Source organism: Danaus plexippus, assembly GCF_018135715.1.
Source record: "Danaus plexippus chromosome 3 unlocalized genomic scaffold, MEX_DaPlex mxdp_34, whole genome shotgun sequence".
NCBI lineage: Eukaryota > Metazoa > Arthropoda > Insecta > Lepidoptera > Nymphalidae > Danaus > Danaus plexippus.
Window position 1 is genome coordinate 1,032,449 of NW_026869846.1, and position 27,001 is coordinate 1,059,449.

The window sequence follows — 27,001 nt, forward strand, 5'->3', positions numbered from 1 at the left end:
TAGAGCAATTTGTGCTAATATGGTGCAGAAAAAAATGATCAAAATTAATTTGGCTATTATCAAGACTATAAGGCAGTTGTATTTTATGTGTCTGTTTCAGTCGCTCGAAGCGTTTGCTCCGTCGCACGCGCACTTTAATTCAAATTCAAATAATGAACGGACAATCAATTATTTATTGAATCTTGTCGATCTACTACGCTTCTATAATATCGTTAGTGTGTTATACAATTTTGTTACTTTTGATTGGGACTGTTGTCTTAAAGGTAAGTTAAATATAAAACCTTTTACTCTACCTCTGTAGCTTGTCAAATGTCAGCTGTTGTTTTCAGGTTATAGTAAAAAAAAGTAAATATAATTATTATGTGGAGTAATTTGATAGCAGGAGTTTTGTCGTAATGTTCACTAAAGAGAATCATGTGTCAGTTTTTCTTGTAGTCCACATGGTACTAAAATGAGAACGCTGATACTTACAGAAAATTAATTTGTTTTGCACGTTTATGTTTAAATAACACACACACATATATATATAAATATTTAAAATATTTAAGTATACAATTTTAAAGTTATATTTTAGTTTATATGTGAATATTTACTAAACTATACTTAATGAAAATGTTTTTCATATTATTATTACAGTTTATTAACATGTTTTCGTTTTTTGTGTTTAATGAATAAAAAATTTTTTTTAATGACACCAGGCTAACACATAGATATACCAAAGTCCATTTAATATTTTAATATATTATTTATGAAGTTTCACTGATACACATTAATTTAAAAAAAAAAAAAAACTTTTTGCTTGTATATATTTATAGGCACAAAATTATTAAAACACATGTAATTAATAAACAAAAAATACTATTGCTGTTAAAATTTAAATAAAGAACTTGATTTACTATCATGTAAATAAATGACTCTCTCAAATCAGACTAGTAATTAGTTTCTTAATATGCTTTAAGTTGCATAACTTTTAACAATAATATCAGTCACATAGAAGTAGAGCAAGCAGTTTATTTTAATAATAATTATATAACAATTTATACATTACTAAAAATTTATATGGCGGCTAAACTGTTTCTATAACGGCCAGCAATGAATTATTCTAAATTCAAAACAAAAATTTCTAAAAATCATCTATAATGTTTTCCCTTAGAATATATAACGAATTATACATTAAAAATTTTACTGCTGTTTCACCGATGAAGCTATTGAATTGTAAGTCTTCATTAACTTTGGTATAGTGTGAAGTACTAGATAATTCATCTCATATCTGTATACCGAGGTATTACAGCAGGCTTTAAAGTGTGTATCAATAGAGCTTTATGTCATATTATTATTTACATGTTTGGGTCTAGAAAAAGCGATTCAAACCTGGGTTGTTTTAAAAAATATAGTTTATATCACATCTGTTACTGATTGTTATCTTTGTTCTATTTTTAAATTTATTAATAAATGAAATTTCTTATAAATAGATTTACATCCATATTTATCTTTTAGGCTTTTAGCATAGTATGTTATATTTACATTTGCTATTTGTAAGGGTTAAACCTTATTGGATAACTGACTGCGGTAGTATGTAGATATGTGTTGGTTCGTAGAATTTCTTATACTGAAATCCCTGTTGCTATAACAATAAAATTTATGGTAAATAAAAATTAGATTCACTGTCTACTATTTCTGTTATAGTGACACATATTTATAACACAATATTTTAAAGTATCAATACTGGGAATATATATAAAGACTTATTCTTGTAAGCAATAAATAATTTACCGTCATTTAACATGACTTGAAATACTCCTGAGAGTGGAGACTAGCGTCAAATTACCGGTTATCCTTCCGGACTAACTGTGTTGGTACAAACGATCCCTTCTCTCACTGACGTTTATTACAAAGATGGATATTATTTAAATTATTTTTATCATTTAAAGATAATATGTTCTTGTTGATTAAACTAAATATTTTATTGAGAGGTTATAAATATGAAGCTACTACAATATGACATCCCTTGCGATTTTTAGATACAATATTTTATCGTACGCGTCACTGTGAAGTGTAAACGCAAGTACGAGAGATCTGCCCCTATCTCACAGCCTTTTTAATAGATGAAGAGTTCAATTACTGTTAGTAATATAATTCTTGAGCGAATTGTCTCAACCATTGTTGTAACGGATACTTAATTTCTTTAAAATTATATAAATTTCTTTACAAATCGGCTATAAAAGAAGGCTAAAAATACGTATAAAAATTTTAGTTTATGAAATTGAAAGAGAAATCTATTAAGAGTTTATAATATCCTCATAAAGAAACTAGGTTATAGGAAATCCCCACTCCCATAAATGTACCTATACAAGATGTCTTATGATAATGAAATAATAATGATATTAGTGATTGAGTTACTAATTTATTCGTGGGTATTCATCAGTACAAATATTTATATATGAATCGTTACAACAAGGATAATAAAAGTAATTTTTAAATTCAGTGTAAAACAGTTACATTCATTTTATGATAAACCTCGCCTTTTTTTCTAGAAGACCAATCAACGTACTGTATGTAACCATTTAATGAATTTATTTATTATTTATTGAATATATATTATTGAAGAGTTATTTTATTTTTACTAAAAATATTTTATATTGCACTATAATTATTTTTACATGTACCTATATATGATATAATATTTAAGATAGATCAAATTTGATTCATATCGTCCTGGCGTCCCCATTGTTAGACATTTTATGTATTTTTTGCGTAATACCTAGCTCCTAAGATACAATCGGAATGTTAACTTTTGTTTTTTTTATATGACATTGATAGTTCAATTATTTATATTACTATTGTTTACAATGTATAGAAGCCTAAAATTGGAACGAAAACGTTATTTATCACTTATGTTGTAGCAAAAGAAGTATATATGAATTGTTATTAAAAATAGGGAAATGGAGGCATTAAGTCTAAGCTTATAATAAAAATTCGAAAAATCTGGTTCAAATTTTGATTCATATTTTATTAGAGTCTACTTGTAGTTAGGTGAATGTGACGAATGAGTCGATGTTGTGACTAACCTCACTCTTAATAAATATAGTGAAATACTAATAAATTAACGAGTGTGAGGGTCTAAAACCTATTTCACCATTTTCGTAACTCCATATAAAAAAAAATGTCGTATGTTAATGTCAACAAATGACATCGGTCTACAGTTGTGGTTATTGTGGTTGTCTAAGATTGACGGCTCCCAACCTGCTCCCTGTCAGTAAAATCTTGTCCTGATTTTCCATAAAAAAAAATCATTCAAATTCAAATTGGAAACTGGCAAGGCAATTCCAATTTTTTTTTAATATTTGCTGATCCGTTTAATCTCTCACTTGAGAGATGTGTACAATAAGTTATTGTCAATAACTTATATTAAGCCGAGACAGGATAAACACGAACTAAGTATGTAGTGTAGTGTAGTGTAGTGTGACTGTTCCAGTCTTAATACTAACAAGTTTTCGGGGGCCGCGGCCCGGGTGACACCAATACACCCACGTTTTTTCTCACTCTCAATAATTACATCATACGAAATAATTGCGTGCATAATAATTGACCTATACAAAATTGGTATTAAATAAGTAAATATAAATGTGTAAATATTGTTGGCTGTATGAGTTTGTTATGTTTTTGTTATCTGTGTGTTTGTATAGATGCTGTTGTGGAAAGATACTCGTAATGTCATTAGATAACTGACCCCCTGCGGCTCAGCATGACGACACTGCCGACAGAATTGCGAGCTGTTTACATCTACGTTTATGTATAATTGTGGAATGGAAATTTCGTCATGTACCTTTGAACTCCATGATACGATCCTAATTTGATAGTCGGATACATTATAATGATATTTGTTGTTAAAATAACTGAACTTGATTTTCGAATAATTTCGTGTCACTTGTTAAGCCACCAAGCAACCAAACTTGGCTTTTTACTGATTTTCCTTTATTTCCGATGTACCAAGGAGGTTTACGTGTTTTGCTGGATATTGTGTTCCAATCCCTATCGGAAACTGTCTGATTTATTAGATGAAAGAATTATAATCACCGCTCAGCATAGTAATTGGATGTGTATATTCATTAATTTAACTGCAGCTGTTTGAAGACTATTACATCGTTTCCTTTTTAAAAGAATATATTTTTTGTTTATTTATCTTTTCGTCCTTTATTTTTGATCAATGTTTTTTTATTTAATGTATTAGAACGAAACAACATATCACGTTACATTTTTTGACGATAAATTTGAGATGAATGAATCCATATAAGATCAACTTTGAATATTCTGTGTGAAATGGTACAGAATTTTAATTATCGTTCACTTCGTGCGGGAGTTAGGGACGTTGTATTATTAATAAAAATAATAAATCTTTTGACAAATGCTTACAAGTTGGCTAATAGTTACTTAAGACTTCAATAGTTTTTTTCTTTTTTATAGTTTTAAATTATTTATATGTACGCATCTACTTATACACGTACTGGTCTAATATAGATTTATTTTTTAATTTATTTAGGTGATCTAGCATGATTTCAAATAAAGAATATTATCATAGTGACGAGACTTTTTTCCTTACTTCGTTTAAAAATGATAAAAATAGTTTTAAACCACTTTTGGATATTTTTTTATTTATTGACATATATTATTGGTTAAAAGTCAAAATCAATGATCTTTTTTTGTTATGATGACCCCAGTACTGAAAATGACGCGTTAATTTTTTTCGTAACTACGTCAATCACTCTCTAGTATTTATGTATCTCATTGAACGTCATTATAAGATGTGATGATTTCTTTATATCAAAAATAAAATAGATTAGATTATTAACACTTTATATACATGTAAGGAAATTTAATTTTGTTTAGTTAATTCATTACTTGGTGAAGCAGTGGTTCTTCTTTTAATTATCTGTGGTAGTTCTTATTACTGTTTTTCTCCCATAATTTCTTTGTTTAACTGGTATGTGAATATATATATAGAATATGTTTGTTACAATTCTAATTAATATAACAAGATATGTCACTGTCGAATTAAGATCGTTATATACGCTGTTCTGATTTTGAATTCTAACCTGATATTTTACTTTTAGTATTATCATTTCTTAAAAAAAGGTTTTATAACTGAAGATAAATTGAGGGCACCAATAAAAAAATTAATTAGCATAAATCTTCTTTTATAGAGGGCATACTTTAAAACAAAACAAATAAACTTCTTAAAAATAAATGTATTGACAGCACAGCGCAGCAATTTTGTTGCTTATATTCAATATTTATATTTTTTTTTATTTGAAAACTGGAGTTTAAATTTTTATTTTAAGTTGTGAACAACTGTAATCAATAATTTTTATTTTAATATATATTTGTTAACATTCCAGAGACTATTATGGAGGGTCCCGCAGGACCATCATGTCGCCTGTTAAGCGATGACGTGGCAGGGCACAGTCAAGACACAAATGACAACTGTCAGAGTGACAGCTGTCACTGTGACAGGACACAGGCCGAGGTAAAGATAAAAAGCAAGAGGTTCGGAAGAGGAGCAGTTGAGTCAGGTATTTTTTTTAAGTACTATTTTATTCAGTTTCTAGCCTCGATGGAAAATATTTAACATCATTATGGGTTGTTCCTAGAATAATGAATTAAAATTTACGATCTTGAACTGGCTGGTACATTGTAAGCGGATTGTGATATAACGGGTTACGTTTAAAATTTAATTAAACCGAATTGTGTCAAACCAAGTTTATCTAAATGGAGCTAAAATAGATATAAGCAGTGTACGTTATCAGGTCAACTATTAACCTTACTTCTGTGCTGTTTTTCTTAAGATTGACCTCGTGTTTCATCATTTCGCGATAAATTTGTCATAAAATTTGCAATATATTTTACATATTACGAAATTCTTTGCCATCATAGAAATAAAAGAAATCTATTTCACTTAAAACAGTGTTTGAGCATAATTTATATTTATGTTATACTTATTTGAAGGTCTGACACACGAATGCGGCGTGTTCGGTGCTATAGGGACGGGAGAGTGGCCGACACAAGTCGATGTGGCACAGGTTATATGTCTTGGCCTGGTGGCGCTGCAACATCGGTGAGATTAGACGATATTTCCTACTATACTTTTAATCTATGGCTCTCACTGACAAGATGGTTGTAGGTTGTCACTGTATGTGTTTATATGTCTATCTCTCTCACACAATGCCATATTTGAATTGGCTCTCAGAAGACTAGCATAGAGTATATTAATGTTATTGATCTATGATTAATATACAAGAAGATCTTATTGTTATTGTTTCATTTGTATATATATAATGCCAATTTTACCATCGACCTACTATTCTTGCCCTTATGCCTTCAGATCGCATCTTAGGATATGACCAGGATAAAAGGTAGTGGACGTTACAAACCCAAATATGTTCAGTTAGTTAAACTCTCCGCTAGTTTGTTGTTTTAAAATATAAAATAGTTTAGAACCGAAAAATTAATTTTTATTGAAACTAATAAACTGTAAAGGCGCTGTCCATGTTATTATTATACATACAGAAATATTTGTTAAATTCAAAGACAATCTTATTCAGACCGTCTTATCCATAAACATCTCATATTCAGCTGGGACCAGCTATATTGGTGTCCATTAGGTCAGGGAATTTTAAGTACTAGTTGAGTTATATCTAACGCCTTACCAGTATACTGTGTCAAGGTTCCGCCATGTTATCTATGTACCGCTTGCTTACAAAAACCAAATGTTCGACAACTGATAACGAGATGACGCGCCACAACTGGTTCAAAGTGGTGGGTCGTGGCCCTGAACTTACGGTGGAGTGTGTGGCCGGAACAGAGATACAATAAAAATGAATTATTATGCAATGATATTAAAGATGAGTTTTTGTTGGTAGAAAATAACTTTTCCTTTTAGCTAGATGTTACATGGGAAGGTTCGTATAGTCACTAACTGCAGTACTAACTACTGAATGCCTGTTTTAGCTATGAATATTTTAATGTCCATAAATAAAAAGAAATTCAGGACTTTAAACTTTCTGCTTACATTACGTTGTCATTATTTTATTGTGCGTTAGTTTTGTAACGCTTGTGAATAGTTCCTTAATATTTAAGTTAGTATTTTTTTAATTTATATTATTATATTTTAAATGACGAAATATTTGGTTATCAGAGGTCAAGAATCCGCGGGAATAGTGACGTCAGAGGGCAAGAGCGCTCGCACCTTCAACTCGCACAAGGGCATGGGACTCATAAACAACATATTCAACGATGATGCCATGAGGAAACTGAAGGGGAACCTGGGGATAGGACACACGAGGTGAGGCTCAGTCGCGACACAGAACATGACACACGCGATGACATGTTCCTTATAAGGCAACACACATAGCCCTAAAAGACTATAAATAGCTGTCCGTTGTAAACTCAGCGGTTGGATTAATAATGATTTTGATATCTTATACAAAAAATATATGATACGCCATGAGTTAAGAACACTCGTCGATACGAAAGTCTTTGCAATGTATGTTGTAGTATGTCGTGTAGTTAATTCCATACATCTCTGCCAGGTATTCGACGTCGGCCGCTAGTGAGGAGGTGAACTGTCAGCCGTTCGTGGTGCACACGGCGCACGGCGCGCTCGCGGTCGCCCACAACGGGGAGCTCGTCAACTGCAGCAGTCTGAGGAAGATGGTGAGCGTTGGCATTACATGGAGGAACATTGGCCGTTCATAGTATATAGCACGCGAAATAGGCAACGGAAGGCTATTGACAAGATTATGATTAAAAAAAGCTAGACAATACTAAATCTGCTATCACTGAGTGAGGGTAGTCTGAAGTGTCCTCTCTAACAGAGTGCTGCCATCTATGTGATACTATAACTTTCAATATAATAACATATGTCGTCCAGGTGTTGGGTCGCGGTGTGGGTCTCTCCACTCACTCGGACTCGGAGTTGATCACCCAGGCGCTGTGTCTGAACCCGCCCGAGGGAGAGACGGACGGCCCCGACTGGCCCGCCAGGATCAACCACCTCATGAGGTCAGAAACATAATATAGTGGATGGTGTCGACCTGACGCGATCAGCCAGAGGACGAGGCGACGCCCAAATACGTTGAAATATCAGCATGATTTTCATAGAAATATCTAGAAAAAAATCGAAATTCCTTAGTCAATGACCGTTCATATATATATTATATATATGTAGATATTCCATCGGCCATAAAATGTGGAAATGACAAAAGACTCATGTAATTTTTTATATTTTACAAATAATGATACGCATTAAAAGTTTGTTAATTGTAAAATTACGGTGCTGTCATTCCAGGCTGGCTCCGCTGAGCTACTCGCTGGTGATCATGCTGAAAGATAAGATATACGCCGTCCGCGATCCTTACGGGAACAGGCCGCTGTGCCTCGGGAAGATATTACCGCTCGGATCATCCTGTGAGTTTTGTAGCACGAAGAATCAATTTAAACACACAATTATATAAAAAAAATTATTAAATTGATAAAGAACTGACGTCAAGAAAATACAAGAATAACATGTCTCTTGTTTACAAACATCCCGCGCTCCCGGCGCTGACAGGAACGACAATAACAAACTGATATGTATTGTATCGTTAAGATATATTTTTACGACGAAAGCCTGAACTTTACTTGCTTTGTTTTCTGTATTTATCTGTGGGGATTTTTTAAGTAGATAATATGTGTTATCTATATTATTGTGTGATGCGAAAAAAGTCTAACTGAAGACGTAGCCGTTCTTGTATTTTTTTTGTACGATGAAAGAAAATATTAATTGCACAAGTAAGAGGGCGATCACTCATTTACTAAATATTACTTCCAGATGCCTACAAATCCTCATCATCGAAGCATGCGGCGGGTAAAGCATGACATTCATTCAATCATTCATTAATTAAAATACACGTCTGTTCCCATTCATTCGTTTGTCGTTTCCATTTCAGCGGGAACTTGCATCTAAAATAGAATGAATATATTCAATAAAAATGTCATTGCATGAATATTGAATGCCGAGCTACACAGATAATGAAAAAAAAAATGCACGACATAATTTAATCTGTAATGTTTACAGGTTCCTTGGTTGTCATACTCTAACATTGTTAATATTAATATTAATTCAGCTGAGAGTTGGAAGAATTTGTTTTGTTTCCCATATCACATAATTTGTTTTCCATAGTTTGTGTGTGTCAATTCGATTTATATTTGTAGTTTTGTTGAACGGCTGTGCTAAGAACGGTATGGACGACAAGCCCGAGGGCTGGGTGGTGTCGTCCGAGTCGTGCGGGTTCCTGTCTATTGGTAAATACCGATGAATTATTAAGAATTCTTTTTCATTATGTTCTGTCTGTGCGTCATTAATCCTGTATAATCTGTAGGCGCTCGTTACGTACGCGAGGTTCTTCCCGGGGAGATCATCGAGATGTCCCGCCGCGGCATCAGGACAGTGGACGTGGTGGAGCGACCGGCCATGAAACAACAAGCCTTCTGCATCTTCGAATATGTCTACTTCGCACGGGCTGATAGTATTTTTGAAGGTAGGTGGAGAAAACCTTATCACTTGGTATGTTATGTGATTCTTCGTAAATAAGAGACTTATCTCTAATATGATGCAACAAGTAGTCAATGACCGTGTGCTCTCTTCAGGTCAGATGGTGTATTCCGCTCGCTTGCAATGTGGCCGCATGTTAGCGCGCGAGTCTCCTGTAGACGCGGACATCGTGTCTTCCGTGCCGGAGTCAGGAACCGCCGCCGCTCACGGATACGCCAGACAGGTATACACACATACACATAGACACACAACACAAGCCCACGTACACACACACACACACACACACACACAAAATCGACGTTGATGACAGAATACTGTTTTCTATACTCATGTGTGGCTGCAGAAGCAAAGATAACATAGTTTTGTCACAACTCTATAAGGAATGTTACACATTACCTAGGCACAGATTAACTAAAATTAACACATACTTCCGACGATTTCGTACAGAATGCGTGATATACTAGGCATAGACAAAATGTATCGTCATTATCTGAGTCATAGTTTGATTGCTGTTTCCCCCAGTCCGGGATCCCGTTCATGGAGGTGCTGTGTAAGAACCGTTACGTGGGCCGCACCTTCATCCAGCCCTCGACTCGTCTCCGGCAGCTCGGCGTGGCCAAGAAGTTCGGCGCCCTGTCCGAGAACGTGCGCGGGAAGCGGATCGTCCTCATAGACGACTCCATCGTCAGAGGCAACACCATAGGACCCATCATAAAACTCCTGAGGGACGCCGGCGCCGCGGAGGTGAGAGCTCGTCTCGGGAACATTACGATTCAAGTAGAAACAAACCTGAGGCTGGACCTTAAGTGTTTGAAATCGCAACAGATGAAAAATATTTTTATATTCTGTATTAAAGTCTTATCTGGTTAATTTTATTCCTTTTGGTTTGATGAATGAGTTTTTGAGTTCAAATCCCGTATATGTTCAGGTTCATATCCGGATAGCTTCTCCGCCGCTCAAGTACCCCTGCTATATGGGGATCAACATTCCCACAAGAGAGGAACTTATCGCTAACAAGATGGACCCCTTCAAACTCGCTGAGCACGTCGGTGAGTTGAGAACCCGTTGTGGTTATTATTGCATTAATCTTAGTATCGGAACTCTCCTTAACTGATGTTTCTCTGATCTGTGTACAGACACATTAATATATAAGTTCCACCGGACGTCAGTAATTCTGTTCGATATTATTATTCTTCTAAATACTTTAAGGTTATAAAGTTAAAATTAGTTGTATATTCTGAACTCTGCATGCGTGTGCAGGCGCCGACAGTCTAGAGTATCTAAGCGTGGAGGGTCTGGTGAGCGCGGTGCACTACAACATGAAGACGACGCCCAGCGACGGCGTGGGCGGCCACTGCACGGCCTGCCTCACGGGCGACTACCCCGGCGGGCTGCCCGACGACGCCGACTGGTGATGGACTCTATCACCAGCGGCATAAGGACCGATTTCCTGAATACAAAATATGTGATGCTCTAACACCGATCTTCCTCGCCCACTGTTCCGACCTCACCCTTGGCGAGGGGAGACCTATATATTATATTAATGATACGTACGACTGGTTGTTGTGATTCATATCGAAGCAGTTTTGGTGTTGCCAAAGTCTCGGTACATTACGACTTTTATTTGCGCGCACTGCACTACGGTATGACGGTAATTGTTTTAGATTTATGTCTACATTAATTGTATGTTTTAAGAATAACGTTATTGACATTTCTTTGTTATTGTAAAATGTCAATTGGTTGCTACGGAAGCGAATTGTTAAATATAAAAAAAATGACAGATACGGCGTCGTGACATTGACATGTGACGCGTCCGCAAGGAAATTGTATAATCTGTTTTTAAATGAATTAGGAAATGGCGGCCAACGTTTGTTATTGGAACGAGTGTTGAAATACAGATCGCAGACACTTCTCGAAGTGATATATTTTTTAACGTTATAGCGTTTACAGACGTTACTCTAGGTTACTACGCGTTATATATGATAGTAAACAGCTATGAATAGCTCGTATGAATGGACTTTGTTTCCGCTTGTGCCTTTTATGTTTAAGATTGTATTTTATAAATAAGGATTGCGTGAGTCGTGCTGGATTCGACTTTTGTTCGAGATCGCATTACTTCTATGATTTTTGATGGCATGATGTTTAAAATATAAAAATATTACTCATAATGTGCTCGCTCACATCATACTCCGTGTGACGCTAAGATGACGATGCGATTATTTTTCCGCACCATAGAGACTGAATAAAAAAAATTCTCTACTCTATGGCACTTCAGCGGGGTGAACTCTTATGACTATGATTTTAATTGAATTTTCTAGAATAGTTTAAGATCTGAATTATATTATGTTTTAAGACAAAATTATCATTCCGATGTGTAAGGTAGGTTGTAAAGAAATAAAATTATCGTGCTTTAGGGATTCATAAAGAAATCTTTTATTTATTTCCCGCGTGTACTTTATTTAATAAGACTTACCAATTAACGTATTTAGCGAATGATTTTTTTAACACAACTCCGACAGTGTGATAAATTATAATATCAATTAAACCGAGACACTTATTTAATTATGAACTTACACATATTTTAAATAACATTCACATAATATTTGTACAGTTCAATTTAGTTTTACGCTTCTTCAAAACATATCCTGAGCTTTTAAGGTAAATTAAAATTATTTAATTCATTAAAGGTTTTATTTGCAACACAACGTTGTTGTAACAGCGCCATCTGTGTGATAAACATGAAAAATAATATAAAAAAAATTCGTGTCGAATTTTGATTCAAGTTCTGCTCGACATCGCTTTAAATCTATTACACAAATGTTAAGTCTGTTTGTATACTGAAGTATCTTATATACGTGTGTAGGCCCTCCCGGAGACGCTGTGGAAGCCCTTAGGGCTAACGGCTACAGTCAAATCGAAAATAAAAAACTTGTAAACTACATTTTATGTACAAGTAACTCCGAGGTGTTGCTACTCTCTAGCTGGTAATTCCTCACGAGCTCTGCTTGCCGACCACAGCCTCTATGTCGTCCACCTCCTTGAGGCAGGTCCGCGTCAGCACCTCGGGGTCCCCGTCAGTCAACAACACGTCGTCCTCGACGCGGATGCCAACTCCACGGAATTCTTCTGGAACGGATCTATCATCTGGAGCTATGTAGATACCTGGAAAAATAACAATAAGAAAACATTTCGATTATGTATCTTGGAAGTTATATAACTATTTTTAGTTTATGAAATTTGTAGTTGAATGACGAGAAAAATATTAACGATGCTCAATAAAAATAATTCAAAAAGAAAAATAAATTAAACGTTTCCATTGACAGTTCGGTTGGTTTCTTAGCGAAAGTTTCATAGACAAGTGTTGGAATGAGACAAAACAATTAGGCTCTACAAATTAATATCTATGTACATCACATACAAAAGTCATGGACGATATCGCTTTACCAGAATATTCTAGAGTGGCTGTCATTGATTCTGTCATATAATAGATTAAGTAGTGTTGGTGGTGGTGGGCGGTGTGGGCGGTGTGGGCGGTACCTGGCTCGACGGTGACCACCATCCCGCTGGTGACGGGCACACGGCGCCGGACCAGCGGCGCGTCGTGCACGTCCAGGCCGAGGTAGTGGGACACGTGGTGAGGACACAGGCGGTACGCTCGCTGGAAAGTGGAACACGCGATATACCACCTAAACTTTCAACAATAAAGGTGATAATTGTTTGAATCATTTCCGTACATGGCCTTTTGATGGGTTATTTATTGATGAAATAGATTGTAACTTCATCTGTCTCACCGGTTCTGTAACTACACTAGTTGTTGTCCGCGGCTCCGTACGCGTTGTGTTCGGTGTCGTGCTCAGAGAAAAATGAAGAATCTTTATTTCAATATAATAGATACGTTAACGAAGCGTCAGCGCCATCTATCGTCTGTGTGATGTGACTACGTATGTTGTATGTATCATCAATTCGGTTACTGTGGGAACTACACGGAATGGAAGAATAAGTCACGGCCGGCGCGTTACCTTGAATGTTAAGCTACGTCATTCGAAAGTTTTTTTAAAATCCGTTCAGTGTAAATGTATATATGTGAAAAGGCAACAGACGTCGGTATATCTCCACAATAACGTCCATATATCTAACATTAGTCGGACAACAAACTTTCTAGTTCTTTCTATAGATAATTCTTAATATAGTATATTTAAATTAAACTAAGTTGTTTGGACACTACGCGTCATTTATATTTTTTGTGTTAGACACTTTTATCTCGTCTGTCCCTGATCACGCTGCTGTAAAGCGGCCTTTCCTAGAGTGGGCGATACCGCCCTCTTGTGGGCGCTGCACACATAACGGCGACAATAAGAGACTCAGAAAACTTCGTATAATTCGTAATTTCATTTAGCTGGGTTAGATTATAGTGGTGGCGGTGCTAAAAAAATAAATATTATATTGTCCGAGGCCACTGACCCCGATAAGCTCGTTGTTGTCAATATTCTTCGGTATGATCCCCTCCTGCTGCAGCTGGCTTCCCAGTAGGCGACACATGTGCTCGAACAACGTGTCCAGAGACGGCCGATGCTGACCCAGCAGGTCGATCAGACGTTTCTTTAAATAAAAATACATCAAAATAGTTTCGGAGATATGATCCGACAGACGGATGAAATGTTTAAATGGCGGCTGAGTAAGGGTTTGGAATGTGGGTGCCTTTAGGACTAGACTGCATACATAATTTCTTGGATAGCACGTACTATTTATGGCCCTATTTCCACTTCCTCAAGCGGGAGGTAGTTGAGCAATGCCCTGTTTGTATAACAATATGAGTAGTATATTTGAATAATGAATGTGCTCGATGCTTTGTATTCAAGAAATTATATTAATCACCTGCACTGAAAGTATCAGTTCATAGAGTATTCTCTGGTGTTTAGAGAACTTCCCGGACACGGGCCACGTGCGGGATATATCAGAATTGTACAGCCACCTTTGTGTCCCTGGAACAAAATCTCGTTGTAGCATAAACTTATATATGTAAGTAGCTGCCAGCAAAAACTTTGTTCTGACAAAATTTATTATATGTAAGAGAAAAAATGAAATAAGTGTAACGTTTCCCGATCGACCACCGCGTTTATATTCCAACAATGAACAAAAATATGTTCTAAATTTTGTAAATTTACAATAGTGTATAAACTTGATGATACTCATTGTAATGATTGTGGGATGCGTTATTTTTTTTGTTTGGTTCTTTTTATATTCGCGAATTTTAAAGCGCGTTGTGATGATAGAGTTCACGGTTCCTTGGGAAACCAACATCCCCAAAGACCTTGCCATCAAGGTCAATATTACGAGCTCACTAACGAACTCACTAAGAATAGGCTCGTTGTAAATTTGTACGCGGTAGAAGTAGGAGCGAGAGGTATAACAGCCAAATCTCTCTATAGCCTGCTAAAAGACTTGGGCCTGCCAAGAACTAACATCAGTTGATTCTTGGAACGTGCGTCGAAGGCAGCTCTAGTAGGTTCATTTCAAATTTGGTTAGGTAGAGAGAGGAGCTTGGACAGTGGAGGTTAGCGTTGGATAGGAAGCATAACATTGAAGCAATATTAAATTATGTTTTTAATATCCACTAAGACTTGGATCGTATAAACCGGACAGTAGCCTTTACATGGCGACAGAAAATATGATAATATTTTAATTTATAGTTCAAAGTCTGGACAACTTTAATTTTCAGACTCCAAACTACTAAAAGCACATTAAACGAATAATCATTTAAAATAACTTTGTAGTAAAAAAGTAGTTCTTGTTTTATACTAAACCACTGGTATGAATCTATGTATCTGTGTCTATAAATCCAATCTATATAGATAGGTAGATATATAGATAGAGAGATAGATAGGTAGATCAATCTAAATCTGACCCATATATTCATTAGTAACTAGGCACCAGCTCCGGCCTCGCACGGGCTCTTTACAACAAACATAAAATAGCCTTTTTAATCTTGAGAATGATTAAACTTATATTAGGACAACTTTCAAATGGTTCGCCCGACTTAAATGATTTAAAAAGTAATTTACAGATACTGATGTCCTTGAAAACGAAGTAATTTATTTTGATAAGACTTGATACCGTATTTATGTAAACAGCTTTCCAATAAACTCTTTAGGTGTGCCAATTTTTTAAAGTTGTACAATGGATATAGTATGTTATCCTTAAGGTATAGACATATGCTTAATAGCTTTCAGATGGCTCATGTTTTCCACATCTTCAACAAATGTCGTTAATGGTCACACAAGTAAATATAAAAACTTAACAAATTATAAACTAAAACCTTCCTCGAGAGTCACGCTACCGAGTGGTGATAACTGTTTGATAAACGGTGCAGTAGTTTTTCCGTTTATCGCGAACACACAGACAGACGCGGCGAGGGACTTTGTCTTATAATATGTATTGATAATGTCACTAACAAGTATGTGATGCATACCAGCGTCCACGAGTATCATCTCTCCATGTCTCAGGAGTTGGTTGTTGGCCACATAGTGTATGTGAGTGGCTCGCGCTCCCCCCGCCAGTACCGGGGGGAAGGCCCCGTGTTCCGCGCCCCCCGTCCGCCAGGAGTACTCCAATATAGCAGCCACGTTATGTTCTGACATACCTGGTTGAAGATTATACAGTCATTGGAATTCAATTTTAAACTTAAACAAACATTAACAGTCTACCTATTCTTTGTTTTTAATGTCTTTTTACATAGAAATTGCCAATTAAAGAGTGTAGGGAGGTCTTTGTATCATTATAATAAAATTGCAACATACCTACCAGGTTTTGTGCAGGCCATTGCCAGGTTTATGGACTGCGAGCCGATGTGACAAGTGTCTCTCATCAACTCAATCTCAGCCGGCGATTTGATAACCCTCATCTGATGAAGTACTTTTTGGGGTTCGTCCAGCGTTACATGACCCTGACGCAGAGAGGAACGGACATACTCGTGGATATCAGGGTTCGGTGGACACTCATTCTGATACCATAGTATGGCTGGTTTCGATGTCGATACTATTCTGTTAATATTGGAACTTGGAATTATTTTAGGGAATACCAAAATTGCACAAAGTGATCAAAAAGGTTTCATCCTATTTAACTGAATTGAAGGAAAGAAAGGAAAGGAATTTGTTTAAGATTAAGTTCTCGAAATAGTTTTCAGCAAATCTTTAAATGATGTATTTCACCAAACAACAAAAAAAAAAATTATCTCATGGTTATGTTCTCAGCGGAATGTTGAGAAAATCAGAATCAATAATTGCCATCTTAAAAAATTCCAATAATTATTATACATTATTTATCATTCAAGCTTAAATCCAGGTTTGCTATTAATAATAAAATTAAAAATTACATAACTGCCTTATGTCATGTATATATATTTTTAAAAACAAATATCTTAACAAGCTTTTGTGATGAAAATTAAAAAAATTCCTCATTAGTGACTGACTATAATTATTGTTCTTAAATAGTTTTAGTAATATTATTAATATACCTGTGTATGAAGTTATTAAAATTCTCTACGGGCCGTGATTCTTCAACTGTGAAGAGTGGTGCGGCCAACGCACATCCGGTGCGCGGTCCTTCCCATAACTCAGCATGGCTGTCCTTATCGTTTACAAATAGAATACTCTGGAACAATCACAATTATACATTGATACGCTAACTATATACATTAATAGAATACTTATCAATTAAGATTTATTATCTTCTGATAAACAATCTTTCTAAACTTCCGAGTGTAGAAAGATCAAAAGTATATCAAAGTTTTGTTTACCTTATAACTATCTTCGTGTGATTGTTTCACCATAACTAGGATGGCAGAAGGTTCCAGACATCCTGTCAGATAAAAGAAGTCAGAATTCTGTCTAAATACATATGGTATCTTCTCCGACATGTACTGCTTACGTGCTGCTGGAATTACTATCTGAAATTAGAATGTTTTATATAGGTTGTAATAAACAAAAGTAGTAGTAGTATTTAAAAAAAAAAAACAACAGTGTGGAAGTTGATGAAATACAAAATAATAATAGATGGAAGAACTTTTATTATAGACATTTAAGTCGATTCTCAAGTGACTTCAAGAAAATATGTATCACAGACGATATCATACTTACAATATGAGATCTATGTTCATTTTCTTTGCTTGAAACTAGCTTTTCTACTAAAGTATCTCTTCTATCCTTATACTCTTGTTGTGTGATACCGCAAGTCAGGTGGCCATCGGATATCAAGTGAGGGTGAGTGTGGCAAGTAGGTTGGCCAAGTATTCCTTTGGGAATAGTTGTTGTTTCTGACATAACATCAGGGGGATTGCCTATACTCGATTTATATCTACATCTTTCTCGAATTAGCGTGTTCCTTAGAAGTCTTCTAGGACTTTTACTCGCTAAAAAGTAAAGAAACAATTTATAAACATAAGTTTTTGTCATCAAACCCTAAATACATATATATAATTCACATAACCTATACAAGTACCTAATTGTAATGATAAACGACGAAAACTCTGCATTATTGTAATGCTAATGCAGAAATAGTTTACTATTAATTGAATGGTTAAAAACACATTCGTTGTCCGTTTTTCCTTGGTGCGGACAAAGTTTATCAAATTGAATTGAATATATAAATTTGGCAATGTCAAATATTCATAAGTCAAATTGACATTTGACTTTAATTTTAAATTAGATGTTCGGAAATTATATTAATTAAACAACTTTGAGTTCTATAAAAAATATACAAATTCAGCTTCTTTTATTTTGAAATAATATTTACTATAAATTTGATGCTACCTATAGTGAACTCATTATTTATTTCATCTTTTGAAACGGCTTTTCTCAGACAAGTATATGATGTATACCCAAAATAAACTTTTTTTTAAGTTCAACTTTTAACATCTTGTGTCTATACTGTTTCTCTTAAATTTTTAAGATAATTTGATTTAGAAAACATCTACATTATTAAGATTCTTTGTTCTGATAAGTGCTAAAACAAAATGTTCGGTTTAAAACAATATGATAGATTAATATTAAAACACTCATTGCTAAAAGTCAGTAATAGTTTTAAAATAAAATTATTCCCTTTAACTATAATATTCTGTTATAATTATATGTTTTGTTCTTTTAAGTTATCAATCTTATTAGGTGTTTCTATGTTAAGTTCTTGTGGACGCAGTGTATGAGGGTTGATAGAGGTCATGTCGTCCGTTGTTAAGGTGTAAAGATTGGGGTCTTTAAAGAAACATATTTTATTCAATATTCTTATAGAATTTTTGTGCTAATATTAATTATCTATAACATGTTCTCTAATAATAAACAAACTCGCCACTGACATCTAATTTTTCTATTAACTATACTTAAAAATACGATTATATTTTTTAAAATTGTGCCCTTAATAGCAGAATATATATTTAATAGTCTTTGTAAGATTGCGATTAATACGTGTCGTTTGATTGAGAAAGTTTACTAAAAATTTAATATCAAGGTTCTATATATCATACTGCTTCGTGACTAACTCATACTGTGATCGCGCACTATCATGGTCATATCAAATTGAAGAATAAATTTAATTTTTGTTCCTTCATTAATATATTTAAGACGTTTATATTCATTTCGTAGTAAAATTATGTCAGAGAATTCACTTTTACTTTTTAAAGTTATATAAACGTGTAAAAAAACTTAGTAATCTAACCATGTTTCAGAATTTTGTCAGCGCTACGGTGATTAAGTATTTACGCTTTCTTACTGTCCTCTTCCTTAAAGGACAGACATACTCCCTGGATGAATAAAGAACCACTCGATCACGATGAGAGTTTGTTATCTGAATATCAAATCAACTTTTACATGCCAACCAACCTCCAAATCATCCTTTTATAGACGGTTCTTCTCAGTTCACAGAGCCAAGAATGCCGTCCCATCACAACAAATAATCGAAATAAATAATTAATTTAAATATTTAAATATAGCTTAAGAATCATTAGAAGAAGAAAAATAAGAAAGAATTATTAAAATATATAGTTATACATATATAGTTTTATGTGTAACGTGTTTTTTATATTAATTATTATTAAAGTTGCGTTACTTTTTCTATAAAACAGTTGTTCTGTAGAAGAGGTTGTACGAATGAAGTTGTCGTTTGTTAATTGTGTATAATAAATTTGGAAATATATATATATATATATATATTATTTATAAATATTATGTTATGGTTTGTTTCATTTTACTAACACATTTTCAGAGCCGTCTTTCATCATTAAGATACGTTGAGTACGTTGGAGATTGTGAACACTCTGGCAATGGCCAAATAGTTTTAAGAGTCCAAGCTAATAAAACGGCTTGTCCTCAACAGACCTGCGGTATAGGCCTATTGGGAATTTTAAAAATCGCTAAATACAATACCTCGAAATGGCTTAAACATATATATTGTGACGATTATACCTAACTCTTTCAACGTTTTGATTCTTTACAGTATCTCAAAACCTTTAAAAAAAATATACTTGTAGATTATTATCTGGTCTACAAATTAAAGAAAAAAATTTAAACATATATATATATATATATATGTATTAAGGTTCGTTATTCATACTGCATTCTGTAAGCCTGATGTTCTAGAAAGACTGGAGTAGCTAACGGTAAAAGTTTGGCAATAGAGTGGGGCTAGGGGAGCCAATCTATATCCTGCTCCTAAGCCTTATGCACCCAGTAACGAAGAGGATCCTCTTTCATATTTTTGTTTAAATATTTATGGAAACATAATGACTTATATCAGTAACATATCAACTCAAAGTCCATTATTCAGTTCGTTATTTGTTTTAACGAACTCGCTGACATTGGCACTCCACATTCAAATAAAATAACATACAAAATGTCAAATCGTTTACCTCGTTCCAGTGAGGATATAAGGATATTAAGGAAAGCGAAGAGTTATGAATATAATACTGGAAACATCCGAAGTATATTTAACGCAATCTTATCTACGGTAGATTCGTACAGGTTAAAAAGAGCCATTTCTTTTGCCCTCAATTGGCTTAATTACGACTGGCCACAAACATACAGCATGAAAAAAAAAATCCCAACCTTTATGTTACCAGTTGTCAAAGAAATATATAAACAAATTATTGTCTGTTTATTGGTTATTTTCTATAGAAATTATAATAACATTAGTCGGGAATAGATTTAATATCAAGTGTTTAAAAAAAAGTTTCCGAAATGCTAATTCCTTTACTGTATCCAGTTAATTATAGCTTGATGTATAATTTATGGAAACCAAATAGGTTTGTTAGACGGAGGATGGGGGCGAGATAAATATGGACATGAATACATGCGGAGTACACACTTATATGTACGTGAAAAAGCATGGCGTTATCATAATTTTGATCTAATGAGGTTTTGATGGGCGTGGAGTTTGGGTTCGTGTTATAATTTTGGCAAGCCTGTCTATTTTATGAAAAATATGGAATTAAAGTTTTAAGTAGGTATAATTACATACGATCAACACACAAGCTGTGCATTAAAAAAACTATTGCATTCAGTTATTAAACATCGCAGACGGAGGATAACTAATAATATCTAATAATAATATAAACGTTATCTTTTCACATCCTCATCTGCTTTTGTCATTTAAAATTCGGGCGTATATAAATGATTGACGAGTTTATTTATATATTACATATTTGTCATATAGTTCTTTTTTGTGCTAAACACAGATTAAATCACATACATATATGTGCATGAAACGCGTGGGATTCGTTCTAAAATATCCGATAAATAAGAGAGAAGAAATTTGTGTTTTTTATAACAAAATAGGCAGATGAACTGTATAAAGGTATATAGGACTCGAAATATGCAGCGACATTATTTGAACTAGTCATGGATTTGATATTTTAGTTATTATTTATGAGATAGGGCAGATGATTTTAAATAAAGTAATTATATTATCCATAGTGTTTCAAATTCGTGAACACATATTAAATATTACTTTAAAGAATATTAAGAATAATAACAAAGGTAATTTGACAAATCTGGATAATGCTTCGAAATTTTACTAAAGTAGTTACTAGTCTTCCATATTCTGTTGGAGTGTAGTGTAGTCATATTGAGTAATTCAGTTTTGCAGACGTGAACAGTAAAAAAATGATATTTGGGAGTTGTTTAAACGTCACTGTTACAATCCACATATCGAAGGACGAAGATTAATAGATAACATCTATTCAAATGAAACTAGTATTATTCGGATATACTACGCGGATTTTATTATTTAAAAACTACATAATCCCGACGTTTCGGTTACTTTGCAGCAACCGTGATCACGGGATAACATCTATTTTATTTGCTGTTTGTCAGACTATCTGTATGTCAATATTAAGTCCCTTTGAAATTTAAATAAAGTAATAAAAATATTTTCATTCTTTACGAAACATCAACAGACCGAATGGGAATTATTGTTCTTGAGAACGAATAAAACCTCTACTCTAGTTTAGAAGCTGCGGACCCTTTTCAGTTCGCAAAGTATTTTTAAAACTTTTACAGGCTTACGTAAATAAATGTGTGTGTTTGAAATTTCTCACTTAAAATTATTAAGCATGATCCACAAATAAAACCGACGATTAGTACTGGTTTCTATGCTTTGTTTTATATATACGTGGTTTAACTGGTGATATAACTAGATACCTATAAAGCGATGAAGGTGGAGCTGTTATTATTAAGATCCATTTTAATATATACTTGTGTGTACATGCCTTAATGCTGCGTTCTCTTTATAATAGCTTAGAACATTTATCGTCAAATTAAAATGCGATTATGATGTATTTAATAATTAAATTAAAATTTATATTATTAATTTTCTGTGATATTTAGGACAGGGGCGATAAAGTTTTAAATTTATTAACAATCTTACAAATGTACAGCATCAAGGACATATTGTATCTGTAAATAGGTTCGCAAGGAAAACAAACGACACAATAATGATTTTTTTTTTCGTTATATGTATGTGTGTAAAATGGATTTTTGGACGCATTTGTTAGGTCAGACTTCAGCTACCAGTTTTCATAGTCAAACGAAAAACACATAGTTTTCAATTTCATTCATAGTGTATGTCATATGTACATATATACTATATGCATGAGTACATAACATAATGCGAGAGTTTAGCAAACCTGTGGTGCAAAGTGTAATATTTCACGTCACTATTATTCGTACTTCAAAGTTTTCACTTCAATGAAAAGGATTTTAGTAATAATTCCTATAGAAAAAGATATTGTACTTCAATAATGTTATATTTCCATTTTAGTTTATATAATAACGTGTTCTTCTCAGACTAAAAAAAAAAGATACTCGAATGTTTTTTAAGTCATAAATTGATGAAGGGTTTAATCGACTTTAGAGAGTAGTTGTTATGTTTTTATACGTGTGTTATATTATTGTGATGATTATTATTATTTTTTTATTAGGATTAGTATCAAGACATTTTCTATAAAAATTACAGGTCAGAGGTCGTGTGACGTATCAAATTACATGATGTGTTTTCCAAGTCTTTAAAGATTTTGATTACTCTTTTACTGTCCTTTTCATGCGAGTGAAGAATAAAATAATATCTGTGATGTGATGTTAGCGTATCGTATGTTTATCTGTGGTTCAAGGAAAAATATGAATATATTTCCACAAAAACAATTGTAGGATATAATTACAAATTATTCTGTGAAAATGTTAATGAGTTGAATTGTGATACAAACGTTTTGGACAAAAATCTTGTGTAAAGAATAGATACGATTTTGGATAGACGTTAGAACATTATAGTCCCAAAAATTAATAGGAAATTTCTTAATTCATAATCCATTTAAGGAATGCAATTTGGTTACAAGGAAAACAGACTCCAGCTATGCTGTGGGCAGGAAGGTCAGCACGTTCACCGAGCCCGGAGCCCGGAGACCGAGGCCCGGCAGTCGACTGTCGACAGTCGTTGAGGAACGAGCTGCGCGTGCGCACGTCACACGGCGCCTCCACGCGAACTGTGCAACGTGCCGTTATAGTGTTTCATAATCTGTGATTGTTTACTTTTTTAATTTCCACACGATTCGGTCGAACTGCACTCGGCCAACGACTCTACAAGGAGGTCTGTCTTACAAATCTTTTGTGATATTGATTTTATTGATTTGAATTTATTATTGCATTTATTTAGCCAAGTTTGTGAGCCATTCATTATTTATTACGGTCTCTTGCATGTATTACCTAATACGTGACCTCGCGAAACCATTATAAATTCTAGTGTCGAAGGTTTTTATCGTTGTATGAAAATTAAAGAGACCGCTAGCCGTGACCATTTCCGCGAGATTTATTCTAATTAGAAAGGTTTTGTTAAGAAATAAATTACTGTTTAAATTGCATTTATATTATATTCTATTTAAAGTTGTAAAAAATTATATGATATACTATGTCAATCATTTATGATATGTTATGATTCAATCAATTGACCATATGTCAATAGTTTTTGCTACGATATGTTAATGATGAAGGTTTTTTAAAACAAACTTTTTGTCATTTACCTACACAAAAAGAGATTTACAATAAAAAGGTTTTATATGAAATAAAACCGGTTACGAACTGTAAAAATATATAATAATTTCTTGCGTCTGTGAAATTTGCATTAAAATATAAGCAAGGTACATAAGTAACTACAACTCTAACAAATTTTGAGTTTATCTGGAAGTTTTATATTTTCAAAAAAATCCTTAGCAATTTCAAATAAATCACAAAGTAAATAATAAATTTATTGGAGCAAATTCTTTTTTCAAATCAAATATAAAATTCGTTACTATAAGCAACACTTATTGATATTGTAAGTAAGATCGCAACTGTAATGTTATTGTAAAGTACCACATTTTATTACTTTATATATTTATTAATTCTATACAATAAGATAACAAAAATACTATAACAATACATTGTCTGCAGTTTTAGGACGCATTTTTTTTTATGTATTAAGTTATCAGAATTTCCGAACGTTATCGCCAATCAATTATATTACTGTAAAAAACAATAAAGCCTTCTGTATTAACACATAACTTTAATGATGTAGATAACATCAAATATTCTGTTCTATTAGAAGTATATTTTTAATGAACACGTCGACAGAATAAAATTGTAGATTAAACAGCTCTGACGTGAAGATGTTATCCGTTTAAAGTTTTTTTAAACTGTATTTTTTATGTGGCTCCTTCTTTTCCTGATTTTTTAACGTCCACCTTAGAATGCGACGACACTTTATTACAATTTATGGGGATTTAAGTTAAGGATGCACCGCATTAAACTTTCTAATGGTAGCTGAGGGATCGTTAGTTTTTAATAATCATAATTTAACGAAAATATAACAAATCTTTTTTTATTTACAGCTTGCATTTGTATGGTATAATAATGAGTTTGTATATATCAGTGTTTAGTTGATAAAGTTTAATTTTTAAAAAGAGTCATAGAGCTAAGTTAAGCTCCTAACATCGGGTTAGCTAAACGTGTGATTTTGATTTTCAAATTTCACACAGCGCAATTTCAAAGCCTGCCGACGGTGGGCGAACTGTTTAATGCAACCATTCAGACATTCTAAGTACATCTAAGACGCTATTCACCGACGGCGGAATGCGCCTATTACTTGAGTTCCGCCTTCGACGCGTTGACGATGAAACGGCGGGAACCAGATACGGGATGTAGCGGGACATTTTGTCTTGTATTATAACATATTAATGCTTACTTTATATAATTAAACTATTAAAAATGCTAAAAATATACTTAAACTAACATAGTTGGTAATTAGCTAAGTTTTTGTATACTTGTATTCGTTGAGATGTGTCTTAGATAGCAATAATTAAATTAAATGTAGTGACGTTATATTTGTATCGAAATAATGTTATGGGTATGCTATGAAGTACCCCTAAACGCTATTTGCTTACAACTTAAAGATCCATCCAAAAGCCCATAAAACCTTTACTATTCGTTATGAACGAAACTAATTCCGAGTAAGCCGTTAACTCAGTAATAGTAATGGGATTTTGTTTTTAAGTCAGTCCAGTTAATATTAGATCCTATTCTTTTGTGCATTCAGACTCTGGACCTTTTTTTGGAGTTTTTTTTAAGTTCGACATCTCTATAAGTTAATGAAAGTTTGAACAAAAACAGACGTGTCTTTGGTTAAGTATCTTATAAGACCTCCGTAATGTAATTATACATTATTTAAATTAGTATTTTTAGTCCATAATACATAATGTAATTATTTTTAAATCAGTACAAGAAAAATAATAGCATAATTTTAGCGAGTTTAATTCAATGAAACTTTTATACAACTGTCCTGAAATAAGCAATGCATCATTACTTACTGTATCACGGCGCCACACTGCGAGCCATCCATACTTTTTTATCTTCGCAGGTTTCGCAATAAAACCTTCACGGTTACTTTAACATTGTATATTTTTTGCGAAACCTAATTATGTGGGATAGTATTTGTTATTAAATACAGATTATAAATAAATCAGTTATACCAAATATATATTTTTTTGAAATAAATTTTAATTGTTATTTCTAAATTCAATAATAATATTTTGGAAGTTACGCTACGTGGTCACCCTTTTTTGGGGGCTTTATAAATAGGGTAAGGTTCGTAGTTACCAAATGCAAAAAATGCAGTCATATTATTGTATCGCAGGGGTATATTTTGGAAAGATCAGGTCTCATAACGATGCCTGAAGGCAGTTCATTATTGAGCTTCAGAACTAAGACAATGTTAAAATACACCTAATAATATGATTGCTGCCTGGGGGCCGTTTAGAATGTTCTCAAATGGTTCCCGGAAGGCCTCGCATACTTCACTGACTACCAATTTACGTATTTTAACCAAATTTATATAAGGCATTATAATAATATCTACTAAATTAAAAATGCTAGTAAAATTTATAACTTAAACTAAACTTCAATATCTAGAAGTTAGTGTAGGCGGGTAAAAAAACTAAATTTAAGATACAATTCCTTACCCTAATATAAATACTTTTTAGCTAACAATAGAAGTGGGACACCGTTCGCGTACCAAATTAGGCAATATGACGATTACTGGCAACACTTGTGTACACAGCGAAACAACTATGGAACTTGTCTTTCCCGTAAGCGGCGCCGGGCGTCATAAAATAAAATATTATACCAGTATAACTTTATACCGCGGCTTTTTACAGTTATCATATAAAATATAACATGTTTATGACGTAGTGTATTAAATAAAATCTAAATTCGCCTTCATTATTTTTCCGTCACATTCATTTTCATACCTGAAAAAGTTTGTACCTTATACAAATTGATTAAAAGCTTGGGTGTATTGGTTGATACTGTTGTTATAATACGTAATTAAATCGTAATTTAATTTAGT

The 27,001-nt window shown here is 33.6% G+C and overlaps 3 protein-coding genes across 11 annotated transcripts in view; 2 read left to right on the forward strand and 1 right to left on the reverse strand.

Moving 5' to 3' along the window:
* The first annotated feature begins 105 nt into the window (after positions 1–105).
* Positions 106–12,018, forward strand: LOC116770980 (amidophosphoribosyltransferase-like). Of its 3 annotated transcripts, none has more exons than XM_032662685.2 (14): positions 106–263; positions 5,397–5,570; positions 6,004–6,112; positions 7,193–7,339; positions 7,587–7,710; positions 7,928–8,058; positions 8,345–8,463; positions 8,867–8,902; positions 9,250–9,339; positions 9,417–9,575; positions 9,685–9,812; positions 10,112–10,333; positions 10,518–10,638; positions 10,850–12,018. In XM_032662685.2, exons 2-14 carry the CDS (start codon positions 5,405–5,407, stop codon positions 11,002–11,004), a joined length of 1,707 nt encoding a protein of 568 aa, XP_032518576.1. In that variant the 5' UTR covers positions 106–263; positions 5,397–5,404; the 3' UTR covers positions 11,005–12,018. The 3 variants fall into 3 exon arrangements, with proteins under 3 accessions (XP_032518576.1, XP_032518717.1, XP_032518632.1); XM_032662741.2 differs by lacking the exon at positions 106–263 and adding an exon at positions 4,831–4,981; XM_032662826.2 differs by lacking the exon at positions 8,867–8,902.
* On the reverse strand, positions 11,999–18,253 carry LOC116771160 (xaa-Pro aminopeptidase 3-like). Its single transcript, XM_061527029.1, has 10 exons — positions 18,086–18,253; positions 17,725–17,996; positions 17,385–17,534; positions 17,103–17,239; positions 16,391–16,629; positions 16,059–16,229; positions 14,465–14,571; positions 14,051–14,188; positions 13,127–13,247; positions 11,999–12,751 (listed from the first exon to the last, which is right to left on the reverse strand). Exons 1-10 carry the CDS (start codon positions 18,117–18,119, stop codon positions 12,582–12,584), a joined length of 1,539 nt encoding a protein of 512 aa, XP_061383013.1. The 5' UTR covers positions 18,120–18,253; the 3' UTR covers positions 11,999–12,581.
* Positions 18,254–23,533: 5,280 nt separating this feature from the next.
* The window catches only part of LOC116779753 (titin), a 39,026-nt gene continuing 35,558 nt past the window's right edge, over positions 23,534–27,001 (forward strand). For all 7 annotated transcript variants that reach the window (XM_061527031.1, XM_061527036.1, XM_061527037.1 and 4 more), the window contains exon 1: positions 23,534–23,713. The gene's annotated coding sequence lies outside the window, so the exon portion shown is untranslated. The remainder of the gene's footprint in view (positions 23,714–27,001) is intronic.